The following is a 13,164-nucleotide window of genomic DNA, read 5'->3' as shown; positions in this document are numbered from 1 at the left end:
CGAAGGCAGACACTTAATGACTGAGCCACCCAGGCACCCCAGAATTGGTTGTTTTAATATATCTTATGCTCCAGTGTTTGGTTTTTTGTATTTCATTTGAATAATGATATAAAAGGGGTGCCCTAGGGAAGTGTCTATTCATATACTTATTTTTCCTGCTCAAGAGCAGCAAATACCTGAGGATTCCTTGGATATATGATTCAGAGCAGTGGGGGGATTTGAAGATAAATCACTTTTTTTTTTTATTTTAAAGATTTTATTTATTTATTTGACAGAGACAGAGACAGCGAGAGCAGGAACACAAGCAGGGGGAGTGGGAGAGGGAGAAGCAGGCTTCCCGCCGAGCAGGGAGCCTGATGTGGGACTCGATCCCAGGACCCTGGGATCATGACCTGAGCCGAAGGCAGACGCTTAACGACTGAGCCACCCAGGCGCCCAAGATAAATCACTTTGAAATAGGAAATGGTACCAAGAAAAATACAGAGTTACAAATAAACGGAGGGTTGGGGAATATAGCAAGACTGCCTTTGACAGGTTCGGGATTTTAGAGCTTTTACATACGTAATATGGGTTGGGCTTTAAATTCCAGATCAACATTCGTAAATGTTACATTCCAACCCCTGTCTCTCTGTTCCACTATAAAGCTAGGATGCCAGCTTTTGTTTTTGAGTGTTTTGCTTACCTTTTGTGGAGGTGTTGTCAGCATTTTCCATTTGTTGGCTCTTTTATTGCTTTCAGCTGTGTGGAGATGTTCTATTAAGAGAAACATTCTTTTTTTTTAAGATTTTATTTATTTATTTGAGAGAGAAAGAAACCACATGAGAGCGGGGAGGGTCAGAGGGTGAAGCAGACTCCCTGCCAAGCAGGGAGCCCGATGCGGGACTCGATCCAGGGACTCCAGGATCATGACCTGAGCCGAAGGCAGTCGCCCAACCGACTGAGCCACCCAGGCGCCCAGAAACATTCTTTTTTATGTTATCTCTTTCTAGTGCTCTTCTTCCTTTATTTGCCAAGCTATATACATATGGCTTCCTGATTTTATTCCTATATCTGCTCTCAAACATTTGTTGATTGATTGGATTAAACATAATTTTTTTTAAATTTTCTGGTTGATTTTTGTTCTCTGAGAATTTATTTACAGTTTTAATTGTTTATAACAAATGTGCTTTTTGTTTTTGTAGATTCACATTTCCAGTCAGAATTCAGACCTCAGTTGTGCTGCTCTACAGGCCTTGGGGTTTTGCTTATATAATCCCAAAATTACCTCAGGATTATCAGGTAGTTAAATTTATTATGACGTAGTATTTTTAGAGTTTATATTTTGGCGCTTGGCCTGGGAGTGTCTGACACCCACTGTGACCCAGAAAAAATATTTTTAGAGTTTATAAATATGGTTTAATATGTTAAAAGTACTGTTACTTCTCTATTAGTTTTGTAACTTGTAGTTTAGGATTTGCTTTTGAGAAAGAAATAATGTTTTGATAATCATCTTCTAGAAGATTTCTTTTTTTCTAGACATAGCTTTAAATCTGATACCACAAAATTTGCTCTAAAAGAATATAAATCTATTTTAAAATGATTGTAACAAAAAACTGAACCTTCTTCTTTATATAAAGCATATCTGCTTTGGAAGGTAATAGGAATTTAGATGGTTATTTATTATATAAAACAAGCATACACACTAAGGAACATGCTGAATTGAGAAGTTCTTTTACAAAGTGGTACTGGGATAATTTGGACCCAAAAGTAGCTAAGTTTTCAAATAATCTTAATTACCGCTCTATAGTTTACCATTTTAATGGAAACCTAGAAGGTGATCTTTAGAGAGTGGGAAATCCGGGACAGGGAATAAGGATGCCTGAAAGTTATTACCATCTTCTTTTCTGATGGTAAAGTTTATGCCCTTCCTTTTTTAGATGTTCCCAATGTAAAATAGAAGTTCATTTTAGAGCAGAGGTTTAGGATTTGTAACATCTTGCCAAAAATTGTCTTATATGTTTAAAACTATAATGATGCCTGTGAAATTTTTCAGTTGCACAAATTGAGTATACTGTTTGTTTTCTCTGAATATACCTTCCTATCTGACCTAAGTTTTGTGTTTTGGGAAGAAATTTGATATTAGCATTGGTTCACTGATCCTTTTCTTCGGATATGCATTTAATTTTTTGACAATGAAGAGTATGTTGTTTTTTTGTTTCTGTATTTGAGATTTTAAAGGATGCAAACTGTTCCACATAATTAAGGCTGCTTGTTTTTCAGAGACAGATACTCAAGAACTGCTTTTAAAATTGAATGATAGTGTTAAAAGCCCAGACAAAAATGTACGTACTAGGGCACTTTGGGTGATATCCAAGCAGACGTTTCCTGGTGAAGTCATTGGCAGAGTAGTGAGTATGGTTTTTGTATGTTTTCTTAACTACATGCCACTTTAAAAACTTAGACTTATTTGTATTTATTTGGTTCTGTCTTTTAGGTATCCAGTATAGTTGATTCATTAGAAATAATATTTAATAGAGGAGAGGTGCATTCTGCTGTTGTTGATTATGAAGCATTAAATGTCATCATAAGGTATGAATTTGCTGTTTGGGAAGAATAATTTCAGTAAATTTAGAATTTACTTCAAGGAGTGGACTTTGGGGACTAGAATATGAGTTAGACATTAAAAGAACACAATGTCTTCTAAACTAAAAGTCTCAAGGAAAAAAGGTAACAGTAAAAAGAAGGAAGTAGATATATTTAAGTTACTAGGTTTGTTTATTTTTTGTCTTTCTTTATTTTTACTGAGTCTTAAAAATGAAGTCTTGGTTGGGGTGCCTGGCTGGTTCACTTGGTAGAGCATTCTCCTCTTGATCTTGGGGTCCAGAGTCCAAGCCCCATGTTGGGTGTAGAGCGTACGTAAAAATAAAGTCTTGGTTATGTTGCTGCTGCTGACATTCTGATTTTAAAAATTATTTCCATTAAAGCTTTTCCAAGGGTTTAAAAAATAATAGGCTCCCAAGTAGGCTATAGGGGGTATATAAGAAGGCATTAACAGTGACTAGCAGCAGATGGGAGAATAGGAAAATGCTCTACCTTCTTTCTATCCATCCCTGCTCTTTCAAGGACATGCTAACAGCACAAAAACTTTGTTGGTGTGGTTTATCTTACCCAGTTTTTCGTTCTTTTAAAGTTTTCTGTATTGAGCTATTTACTTTAACTATTTAGTGTTCTGATGTCCTGAATGATGCTCACACTAGGTCACAGTTCTCTGGCTATCTTCTTCTTTTTTATCAAGATTTTATTTATTTATTAGAGGGCAGGAGCAGGGGTGAGAAGGGGCAGAGGGAGAGGGAGAAGCAGGCTCCCCACTGAGCAGGGAACCCTATGTGATGCGGGGCTGGATCCCAGGGTCCTGGGATCATGACCTGAGCCGAAGGCAGACTCTTAACTGACTGAGCCACCCAGGTGCCCCTCTCTGGCTATCTTCTAAAAGAAAGTTGAATTTACCTGTATTTAAAAAAAAAAATCAATATTTTAAATAATCTGAAGATAAATGGTGTGTTCTTATTTTTAAAATTTATAAAAATAATATGAAAATGTACAAATCAGTAAGTAAAAATTACATCTGCGTGAATGAATATATGTATATATTCTAAAACGGATGGTACTAGGCATATTTCTGTGTGCTGCTTATTTTCCTGGTAGTTTAGACATAAAAGGTGAGGTCAAGCTAATTTCATTGATTTCTCTATTATAGGCTAATTGAACAAGCCCCAGTTCAAATGGGAGAAGAGTCAATTAGGTGGGCAAAACTGGTCATACCTTTAGTGGTTCATTCAGCTCAAAAGGTACATTTGCGGGGAGCAACTGCTCTAGAGATGGGAATGCCATTGTTGCTTCAGAAACAACAAGAAATAGCATCTATCACAGAGCAGCTTATGACTACTGTAAGTATTATTTTGTGTAAGGATTTTTTGGATACTGCATTGAAAGTTTCTGGCCCAAGCATAGGGCTCATAGTAGAATAACTGCATTATGATCTAGGAAGTTCCACTTTTAACAAAACATAAGTAATTGCTTAAGTTAGTATGGGCACACTACTAGTTTAAGGGAGGGAGCTGTTTCATTTGGTGTTTGTAGGATACAAGCATTTTATTTCATCCCCAGTGAATAGTGATTGAAAGGAATTGCATTTCTGGAAAAGGGAGAATACTAACTGATTTCAGTACTATTTGGGTTTTAACATAATCCCAATAGGTATAAATTTAAAGCACATAAGTGTGTGTAATGTGTACAATTTCCTAAAGTTATTACTTGCCTCAGGTTTTAGGCTTTTCTACCATTGTTCTTGTAACAAATATTTATTGAGCATGTATATGCCGGACATTGTTTTAGACAACATAGCAGTGAACAAAAGGAACTTGTGGAGCTTATTGTCTAGTGGGAGAGGCAGTAGAGAATATAGTATATTCAGTGAAGAAGATTATGGAGAACCATAGAGACTAGATGGAGAGTGCCATTGGAGAGGAAGGGTATGGTCAGGGAAGGAAAAACAATAGGATATTTAAACAGTGATTTGAAAGTGGTACAGGAATTAGCTACTTGGATGATAGGGAGTAAGCTCATTCTAGGCAGGAGGAACCATGAGAGCAAAAGGCCCTGCTCTGATGGTTTTGTGTTGGTGTTCAGTGAACACTGGGCAAGTGCAGTATGATAGAGTGAATGAGGATGAGAGGATTAAGAGATGATGTCAGAGAAACAGCCAAATCACATAGGACCTTGTCGGTATTGCAAGGCATTTTTTTTTCCTCTGGCTTATATTGAAAACCTTATTTGAAGGTTTTGAGCCTAGGAGTGTTTATATGTACTGACTTGGGCTTTAAAGGGATCACTGTGCCAGTGTTGAGAATAGTCTCTAGAGGAGTTGAGTAGAAGAAGGGAAACTAGTTTAGAGATAACTTCAGTCATCTAGGTGACGTGAGGGAGCCTTCCCAATTTTAAAACCTGGGATTTTGTTTATTTTTTAAAATTCAGGAGGCCTCATGGGAATGTTTGGAGCCTAATAAAGTAGCTCCAATGTCTTTGCAAGTTTTTTTATTTTGATAAGTTCATTAATTTTCTAAGAGCATATATAAAATTCTTTATAAATTTGACCTAAAATGTTCTCAGCTGTTACCTATGAAGCTATTAATGTATTTTTTAGATTTTTTTTGAAGATTTTATTTATTTGACAGAGAGACAGTAGCAGAGGGAGAGAGAAGCAGACTCCCCACTGAGTAAGGAGCCCGATGTGGGGCTCGATCCCAGGACCCCGGGATCATGACCTGAGCTGAAGGCAGACGCTTAACGACTGAGCCACCCAGGCGCCTTAATGTATTTTTAAGAGTGGAAAATAAAACATTACTATTTTAACTCTAATGATATATATGCTGAAGTTTTCAGGGAGAAGTATATTGGTAGAAAAAAATTAAGCTGAATTGATGGATGGAATAATGGTCAGATTTATAAGACAGGCATAGTAAGATGTTAACTATATTTATATTTGGACTTCCACTGTAAAACTTTCAGCTTTGCTATATACATGAAAGTTTTTCTAATAAAATATTGGGAAAAATTAATTCAACTAAGACAGTCTGATACTGTGTATTTTGTTTTTTTTCAAGAGTGTTTTTGGTAAATATTTTTGCTTTTGTTTACAGAAATTACTTTCAGAACTCCAAAAGCTATTTATGAGTAAGAATGAGACTTATGTGTTAAAATTGTGGCCTTTGTTTGTCAGACTTCTTGGGAAGGTAAGTTTATAGTTAATAGTTCACAGTTTATACCTGCGAGACCCTTTCATTTCTTAACTTTACGTTATTCATGCATGCCACATATGTAAATTTAGCTGTTCACTAAAATTTGTTTGCAAACCCACATAAGTACTTCTGCTGCTTTTCCAGTCGGTTGCAAACCTGCAGAGTGGCATAATTTGAGTCCCCTGGTGTGCAGGTTCTCAGCTGAGGTAGAGCAAGATAATGCTTGTGCGCATGCACGTAACATGAGCCGGGGCAGAGGGAGAGGGAGAAGCTGACTCCCCTGCTGAGCAGGGAACCCGACGTAGGGCTTGATCCCAGGACCCTGGCTGGGATCATGACCTGAACCAAAGGCAGATGTTTAACTGACTGAGCAACCCAGGTGCCCCTCAGTGTTCTTTTTAAGACAGATGTCCTTTTTCGGGATGACTCTCTGATGCTCTCTCAAATAAAATCTTTAAAAAAAAAAAAAGTCCTTTTCATAAATCCACTTAATGACACATTTCCCACGTTTTGTGCTTCTTCTTGGTGAATTTAGTTTCAAATGGCCCCCAGGCTTAGTGCCAAAATGTTGTCTGTAGTTCCTAAGCACTGGGAGACTGATGTGCCCTAGGGAGAAATTACATGTGTTACATAAGCTCTGTTTAGGCATGAGTAACAGTGGTGTTGGCTGTGAGTTCAGTGTTAGTGAGTCAACAATACATACAGTGTCTTTAAACAGAAATAAATAGAAAACAAGGTTGAGTTCGATTGGTTGACAGAAAAGGTTCTTGTAGGAACCTAATCCTGCATCTTTCCTAGGAGCAGTGGCTCAGTACTTGCTAACAGTGTTTGCAGTGGACTTTATAGAACTTTGGTGGATCGTGAGGATTGACCATATGTTCTATCTTTAAGCCAGGTGTTTTGTTTGTTTGTGGGGTTTTGTTTTTTTTTTTTGAGGGGAAGGGATGTGTTTTTCTTTATTGTGGTAAATATAATCATCGTAAGTGTACAGTTCAGTGCCATTGAATACATATGCAAGTTGTGTAAACATTGTCACTATCTGTACCCAAAATTTTATCATCATCTCCCAACAACTTTATACATATAACTCCTCCTGCTTCCCCACCCCCAGCCCCTGGTAACTGCTGTTCTGTCTGCTGTCTCTGGATTTGCTAATACTAGGCATCCCACATAAGTGGAATCATGCACTATTTGTCCTTCTGTGTATGGCTTATTACGCAAAGACATAATTTTTTCAAATTCTAATCATGTAGCAAGCACTTAAATTTCATTCTTAGGGCTGAATAATATTCACTCTATATAACTCATTTTTGTTTATTCATTTGTTGATAGACACTTGGCTTATTTTTACATTTCGGCTATTGTGAATAATGTTGCTGTAAACATTGATGTACAAATATATGTTGGATTCTGTGCTTTTCATTCTTTTGGATATATGTGTAAGATTGGAATTGCTGGGTCGTAATGGTAGTTCTGTACTTAACTTTTAGAGACACCTCCAGATTGTTTTCCACAGTGGGCGCACTATTTTACATTCCTACCAGTAATCACACTAGGGTTCTTTCTAGTTTTTCTTTTCTTTTAAGGATTTATTTGTTTATTTTAGAGAGTGCTTGAGGGGGAGGGGCAGAGGGAGAGGGAAGGAGAATCTCCAGCAGACTGCCAACTGAGTGAGGAGCCTGACACAGGATCCTGAGATCATGACCTGAGCTGAAATCAAGAGCTGGATGCTTAACTGGCTGAGCCACTCAGGTGCTTCTAGTTTTTCCTTGCCGAACTTATTTTTTGGTTTTTGGTATGTTGGCCATTCCAGGAAATTTTGTTCTGTTTTGTAAAACTGGGCCATTTTAATGTTTTTGACTATGATAAATAGTTCTCTTGATGATTGCAGACTTATAAGGCTGTTGGGTAATAATTGAGAAACAGTCACAGTAGTGGTGGTTTTCCTGATTGGTGTGCCATCTTCAGTAACGATTGTAAGGAGTTACTTGTATGAAACTGCTGTTAAGCCAGTAAGACCGCATTTATGAACCATCATTTTCAGGATTGTTAGTAACCTGGACATATTTCTCCCAAATAACCTTACCTCTTTGTGTTACAAGACCCAGCTTGCTCACATCTGTGTCATTGACAGTACCTTTGGTAGTAATAACCAAGGTTGTATATAGTGGGGATGAGTTTTTGTTTACACCATATATTGAGAGGTGAAAGGTGACTTTCAGTCTAAGACATATTATATGGGCCTTCTTGAAACAAACCATTGGCCTAATGAATCATATTTAGGTGGTTTTCATATAAAGCTATTTTCAATGGAGCGGACTTTAGTAACAGTAAACAACCTCTTTTATGCTTTCTTGTTTCTCTGTCCTATTCGAGTAACTTAATATTTGTTTCTCCCTGGGCATGAACCTTGAGCATAGAGTCTCCCCATTTTCCTGCTTTCCCTTTTTGGTTTTAACTATATTTGAAAGTATTTTGGCTCAGGACTGTCTCTCTGTGTCCTGTAGATAGGCAGGTACTGTTCCTGTGGAATCTTTTCATCGTTCTTTAGTTTGGTGTTTCCCTTTTCTTGCATCTTAATAGTATTTTTTGCTTTTTCTCAGTATGGTGCTGTTTATGGTAGTGCTTAGCCTTCATCTGCTGCCTTTGAACATTGATGAGCCTCTTGACTTTTCTTCTTTCTCTTTTTCTCATGGTGATCCAAGTGATATCCATAGCAGTTATGATGTAACTCAGTAAGTTGTTTTGTGGCGTGGTGACTGCAGACCAGCCACCTGGGCTCAAAGAAGCCCCTAAGTATTTTGGTCTCCGAGACCTAAGAGCGGACTGCCCAGAACCCAGGGCAGGAAAGCCTTTGCCCATTTTTTATTTTTTTTTTCATTTCATTTTTTTTTTTTTTAAGATTTTATTTATTTATTTGACAGAGACAGAGATAGTGAGAGCAGGAACACAAGCAGGGGCAGTGGGAGAGGGAGAAGCAGGCCTCCAGTTGAGCAGGGAGCCTGGTGCGGGGCCTGATCCCAGGACACAGGGATCATGACCCGAGCCAAAGGCAGACACTTAACAACTGAGCCACCCAGGCGCCCCCTTTGCCCATTTAAAAAAAAAAATTTTTTTTAAAAGATTTTATTTATTTGACAGAGAAGCGCGTGCATGCACATACAAGCAGGGGGAGCAGGAGAGGGGGAGAGAGAGAGAAGCAGGCTCTCTGCTGATCAGAGAGCCCAATGCGGGGCCTGGGATCATGACCTGAGCTGAAGGCAGACACTTAACCGACTGAGCCACCCAGGCATCCCACCTTTGCCCATTTTTTAATTGGGTGGTTTGGTTTTATTGTTCAGTTGTAGGAGTTCTTTATTTTGGATTATTAATCCCGTATCAGATATGTGATTTTCTTTTCTTTTTTTTTTTTTTTCAGATATGTGATTTTCAAATATTTTTTTTCCCATTCTGTAATGTTGTCTTTTCACTTGATAATATCCTTTGGTGCACAAAAGTTTTTAATGAAGTCCAATATAAATTAGAATTTTTTTCTTTCATTGTCTGTGCTTTTGGTGTCATAGCCATGAAGTTGTGAAATCCAATGTCATGAATCTTTTTCCCTCTGTATTCTTGGAGGATATTTATAGTTCTAGTTTGCAGAAGTTTTTATCTTTGATCCATTTTGAGTTTATTTTTGTATGTGGTATAAGGAAAGGGTCTAGTTCTCATTCTTTTGCATGTGGATATTCAATTTTGCAGTACCATTTGTTGAAAAGAATGGTCTTTATATAATGAATGGTCTTGGCACCCTTGTTGAAAAATAAGGGGCGCCTGGGTGGCTTGGTAGGTTAAGCCTCTGCCTTTGGCTCAGGTCGTGATCCCGGGGTGCTGGGATCGAGTCCCGTGTTGGGCTTCCTGCTCTGCAGAGAGCCTGCTTCTCCCTTTGCCTCTCTCTCTGTCTCATGAATAAATAAATCTTTAAAAGCAAAAAAAGAAAGAAAAATCAGTTGACAGCAGGGACACGTGAGTGGCACAGTTGGTTAAGTGTATGACTCTTGATTTTGTCTCAGGTCATGATCTTAGGGTCATGAGTTGGAGCCCAACGTGGGATTTCACACTCAGTGCAGAGTCTGCTTGAGACTCCCTCCTCTCCCCCAGCCCCAGATAAATAAAAAAAAAAAAAGAAAGAAAAACCAGTTGACAGCGTATGTGAAGGTTTTATTTTGGGGAATCTCTGTTCCATTGGTCTGTATGTTTATCTTTATGCCATTACCATATGTTTTAATTACTTCAGTTTTGAAGTAAGTTTGGAAGGCAAGAAGTGTGAGTTCTCCAAACTTACTCTTTCAAAATTGATGTCTGTTTGGGGCTCTTTGCAATTCCATAATGAATTTGAAGATTGGCTTTTCTTTTTTGTGAAGAAGGCTGCTGTACTTTTAATAGAGATTGTTTTGAATCTGTAGATTGCTCTGTGTAATATTGACATTTTAATGGTATTAAAATTTTCTGTACTTGAACGTGGGATGGTTTTCCATTTATTTAGGTCCTTTAAAATGTTTTTCAGCAGTATTTTGTAGCTTTTAGTACAAGCCTTTCACCTCCTTGGTTAGATTTATTCCTAAGTATTTAATTCTTTTAGGTGCTAATGTAAATGGAATTGCTTACTTAATTTCTTTTTCAGATTGTTAGTTGCCCTTGTGTAGAAACAGCTGATTTTTGTGTGTTGATCTCTGCGGTTGCTAGTAGCTTTCCTAGGGATTCTTGGATTTTTTAAGCAAGTTATTTTTTGTTAATGTTTATATGCTGTTCAGTTTATTGTGATTTATAGCTACAGTTGCTAACGTTTCATGTTTTAATGTCTGTTTCCTTGTGATACATTACTTGTCATTTGTCCCTTTTTCCCTTAACTTTTTCCTGTTTATTTCAGTGTATTTGAAAACTGGGTTTTCTTTAGTTTCAAGGTTCAACATTTCTTATTTTTTCATAAGTACTAGGTTTTTTTTTTATATGGATACCATTTTTACTTGGTATTATGTTGGTAAACTTTGGGATTTATCTTCCTAATTTTCTCTAATGTTTAGAGATATTCTGTTTTATGCATTTATGCATTACTTATTCATGGAGCATTATATTTTGTGATCTTGAGTTTTGAATGTGTACGCAGAATCCAGTACATTTTGAACTTTAAGACTTTACATAGCTAACACTGAATGAATTAGATAAATGAATAATAATAGTACCTATATGTTGTTTGAGGCAGGTAAATAACTTTGTTATGATTTTTCATTTTTAGACCTTGCATCGAAGTGGGAGTTTCATTAATTCTCTATTACAGCTGGAAGAACTAGGATTTCGCAGTGGAGCACCCATGATTAAAAAAATAGCTTTTATTGCTTGGAAGAGTTTAATAGATAATTTTGCTTTGAATCCAGGTAAGTGTAATGTCTTAAAATTTTGATTTTTCTATGGATTTTACTCAAGATGAAAAGAACAAAGCCTTTCTGATTTTTTTGGATTTTATATTGAAACTTAACCTATTGAATATATATATTTTTTTAATTTTAAGGGAATAAACTTACAGCCAAAAATAGAATTAAAAAGCCTAGGCATTATTGAAAATCACAGATAGAAAATTTGTTTTAAGCTATTTCAAAAATTAAACAAAGTGACAGATACCATTTGTGGTTTTTTTAGTATATTCCAGCACTTAGTTGAGCACTTTGAGTACCTCTAATTTAATCATCACAATAGATCTGAGATACAAAGTATTATCCCTATTTTAGAGAGATTAATTTATCAAAGGTCATTTATAGCCATTAGATGATAGGAAGCAATTGTGATTGCTATGAAGCATGACTGATAAAACGTTTTTCTCTCAGGACCTTTAGAACAGTGCCTAATAGTGGGTTTTTACTATTAATATTTCCAAGTGATTCCTTTTGATTTACCTTAACTTTATCTTCCTGTTGTCTAGTGGAGGTGTTTGATATACAGTTGACCCTTGAACAAGGGAGGGTTAGGGATGCCAGCGTCCCACTGCATATAACTTTTCACTCCCCCCAAATTTAACTACAGATAACCCACTGTTGACCAGAAGCCTTAAAAATAACAAACTGTCGATAACCCATATTTTGTATGTTATATGTATTATATACTCTAGTCTTACGATAAAGTAAACTAGAGAAATGTTAGGAAAATCATAAGGAAGAGAAAATACATTTGCAGTATTGTATAAAAAAAAAAATCTGTGTATAAGTGGACACATGCAATTCAAACCCATGTTCAAAGGTCAGCTGTATATATGAGAAAGTATATAGCCCAAAAGTAGGTCAGTAGGAATACTTACTTAATTGGGTAGTTAATCTTAGATATAATGAATACTGTATGTTTATAAGATCTGCTACATAATATTGATTTCATCCTGTATTTTTTCTCTGCCAAAGACAATTAATAATCCTTTCTCTTCCCCTTTTTAGTGTGTTTTGTAAGGTGATTATTTTCATTAACTATAATTTTATTGAAAATATTGATAGTGCATTGCCAGGCACAAATTTTAAGTGTAAATGTTACCTTTTTTGTTGTTGTTATTTATAAACCGGTAATACAAGTTGATGTCCTGGACTAAATCTGGACTAAAGCATAAAATAGATATGACTTAAAGAAGATAAATTAAATGCTATCTCATTTGAAGTAAGTCCAGAGCTAAAGAGTCCATCCCTAGTGTTAATGGATCTAGGAAATCTTAAGGAATCAGATGCCTGTCTTTCTATTCTGTCATCTCTCTGGAGCCTTCCAGAAATTCCACATACACTTCCCCTTAAATCTCATTGGGTAGAATGGCTGAATGGGAGACTAGATAAAGAAATAAAAAATTGGGTATCTGTCATTGTCCTGAGTGAAAGAGGTCTTGTATCTAAAAAAGAATGGCAATTTCTGCTATAGGGATATTATTGTGGAGCTCCTCTCATAAGTAGAGTAGGAGTTCAAAAAAGGTTAGAGAATTTGTTCCCACAGTGATTTGACTTTATTTTCTTCTTTATAGAAATGTTAATTGTGAAAGCTAAATGGCAGAATAGCTGTCAGAAACATTAATGCCATCCCACCAAATACATAGCTTGACTGATGTTTCAAAATCCTTTTCGAGTCTTTTTGATAAGTTACTTGAGCACACGGGCATCTTATTTTGTGTATTCCCAGTTATTACACTCAGTATTAGGCTGGACAGTTTATTGTGGAGGACTGCCCTGTGTGTTGAAGGAAGTTTAGCAGTATCCTTGGGTGCAGCCTACTAGATGCCTACAACATCCTCTGTACCCCTGCCTCTGAGGTCTAACAACCAGAGATATTGTAAACATTGCCAAATGTCCCTTGGTAGGAAGATCATTCCTGGCACACACAGTTTCTA

At 36.7% G+C, this 13,164-nt stretch overlaps 1 protein-coding gene and 1 pseudogene across 6 annotated transcripts in view; one reads left to right on the top strand and one right to left on the bottom strand.

Annotated features, from left to right (window-relative positions):
* The window catches only part of RIF1 (replication timing regulatory factor 1), a 66,962-nt gene that overhangs the window by 3,688 nt on the left and 50,110 nt on the right, over positions 1-13,164 (top strand). For all 6 annotated transcript variants that reach the window (XM_081814451.1, XM_031029305.2, XM_081814452.1 and 3 more), the window contains exons 4-9: positions 1,182-1,278; positions 2,260-2,387; positions 2,474-2,568; positions 3,737-3,926; positions 5,679-5,771; positions 11,053-11,191. In XM_081814451.1, the coding sequence (XP_081670577.1) occupies positions 1,182-1,278; positions 2,260-2,387; positions 2,474-2,568; positions 3,737-3,926; positions 5,679-5,771; positions 11,053-11,191 (742 nt within the window). The remainder of the gene's footprint in view (positions 1-1,181; positions 1,279-2,259; positions 2,388-2,473; positions 2,569-3,736; positions 3,927-5,678; positions 5,772-11,052; positions 11,192-13,164) is intronic.
* On the bottom strand, positions 7,782-10,729 carry LOC102750616 (ribosome biogenesis protein NSA2 homolog pseudogene; annotated as a pseudogene).

This window comes from Leptonychotes weddellii, chromosome 3, assembly GCF_054177405.1.
Source record: "Leptonychotes weddellii isolate Sample4059 chromosome 3, ASM5417740v2, whole genome shotgun sequence".
Lineage (NCBI taxonomy): Eukaryota > Metazoa > Chordata > Mammalia > Carnivora > Phocidae > Leptonychotes > Leptonychotes weddellii.
The sequence above is the reverse complement of the archived record's forward strand: the minus strand, read 5'-3'. Positions and strand labels throughout refer to the sequence as shown.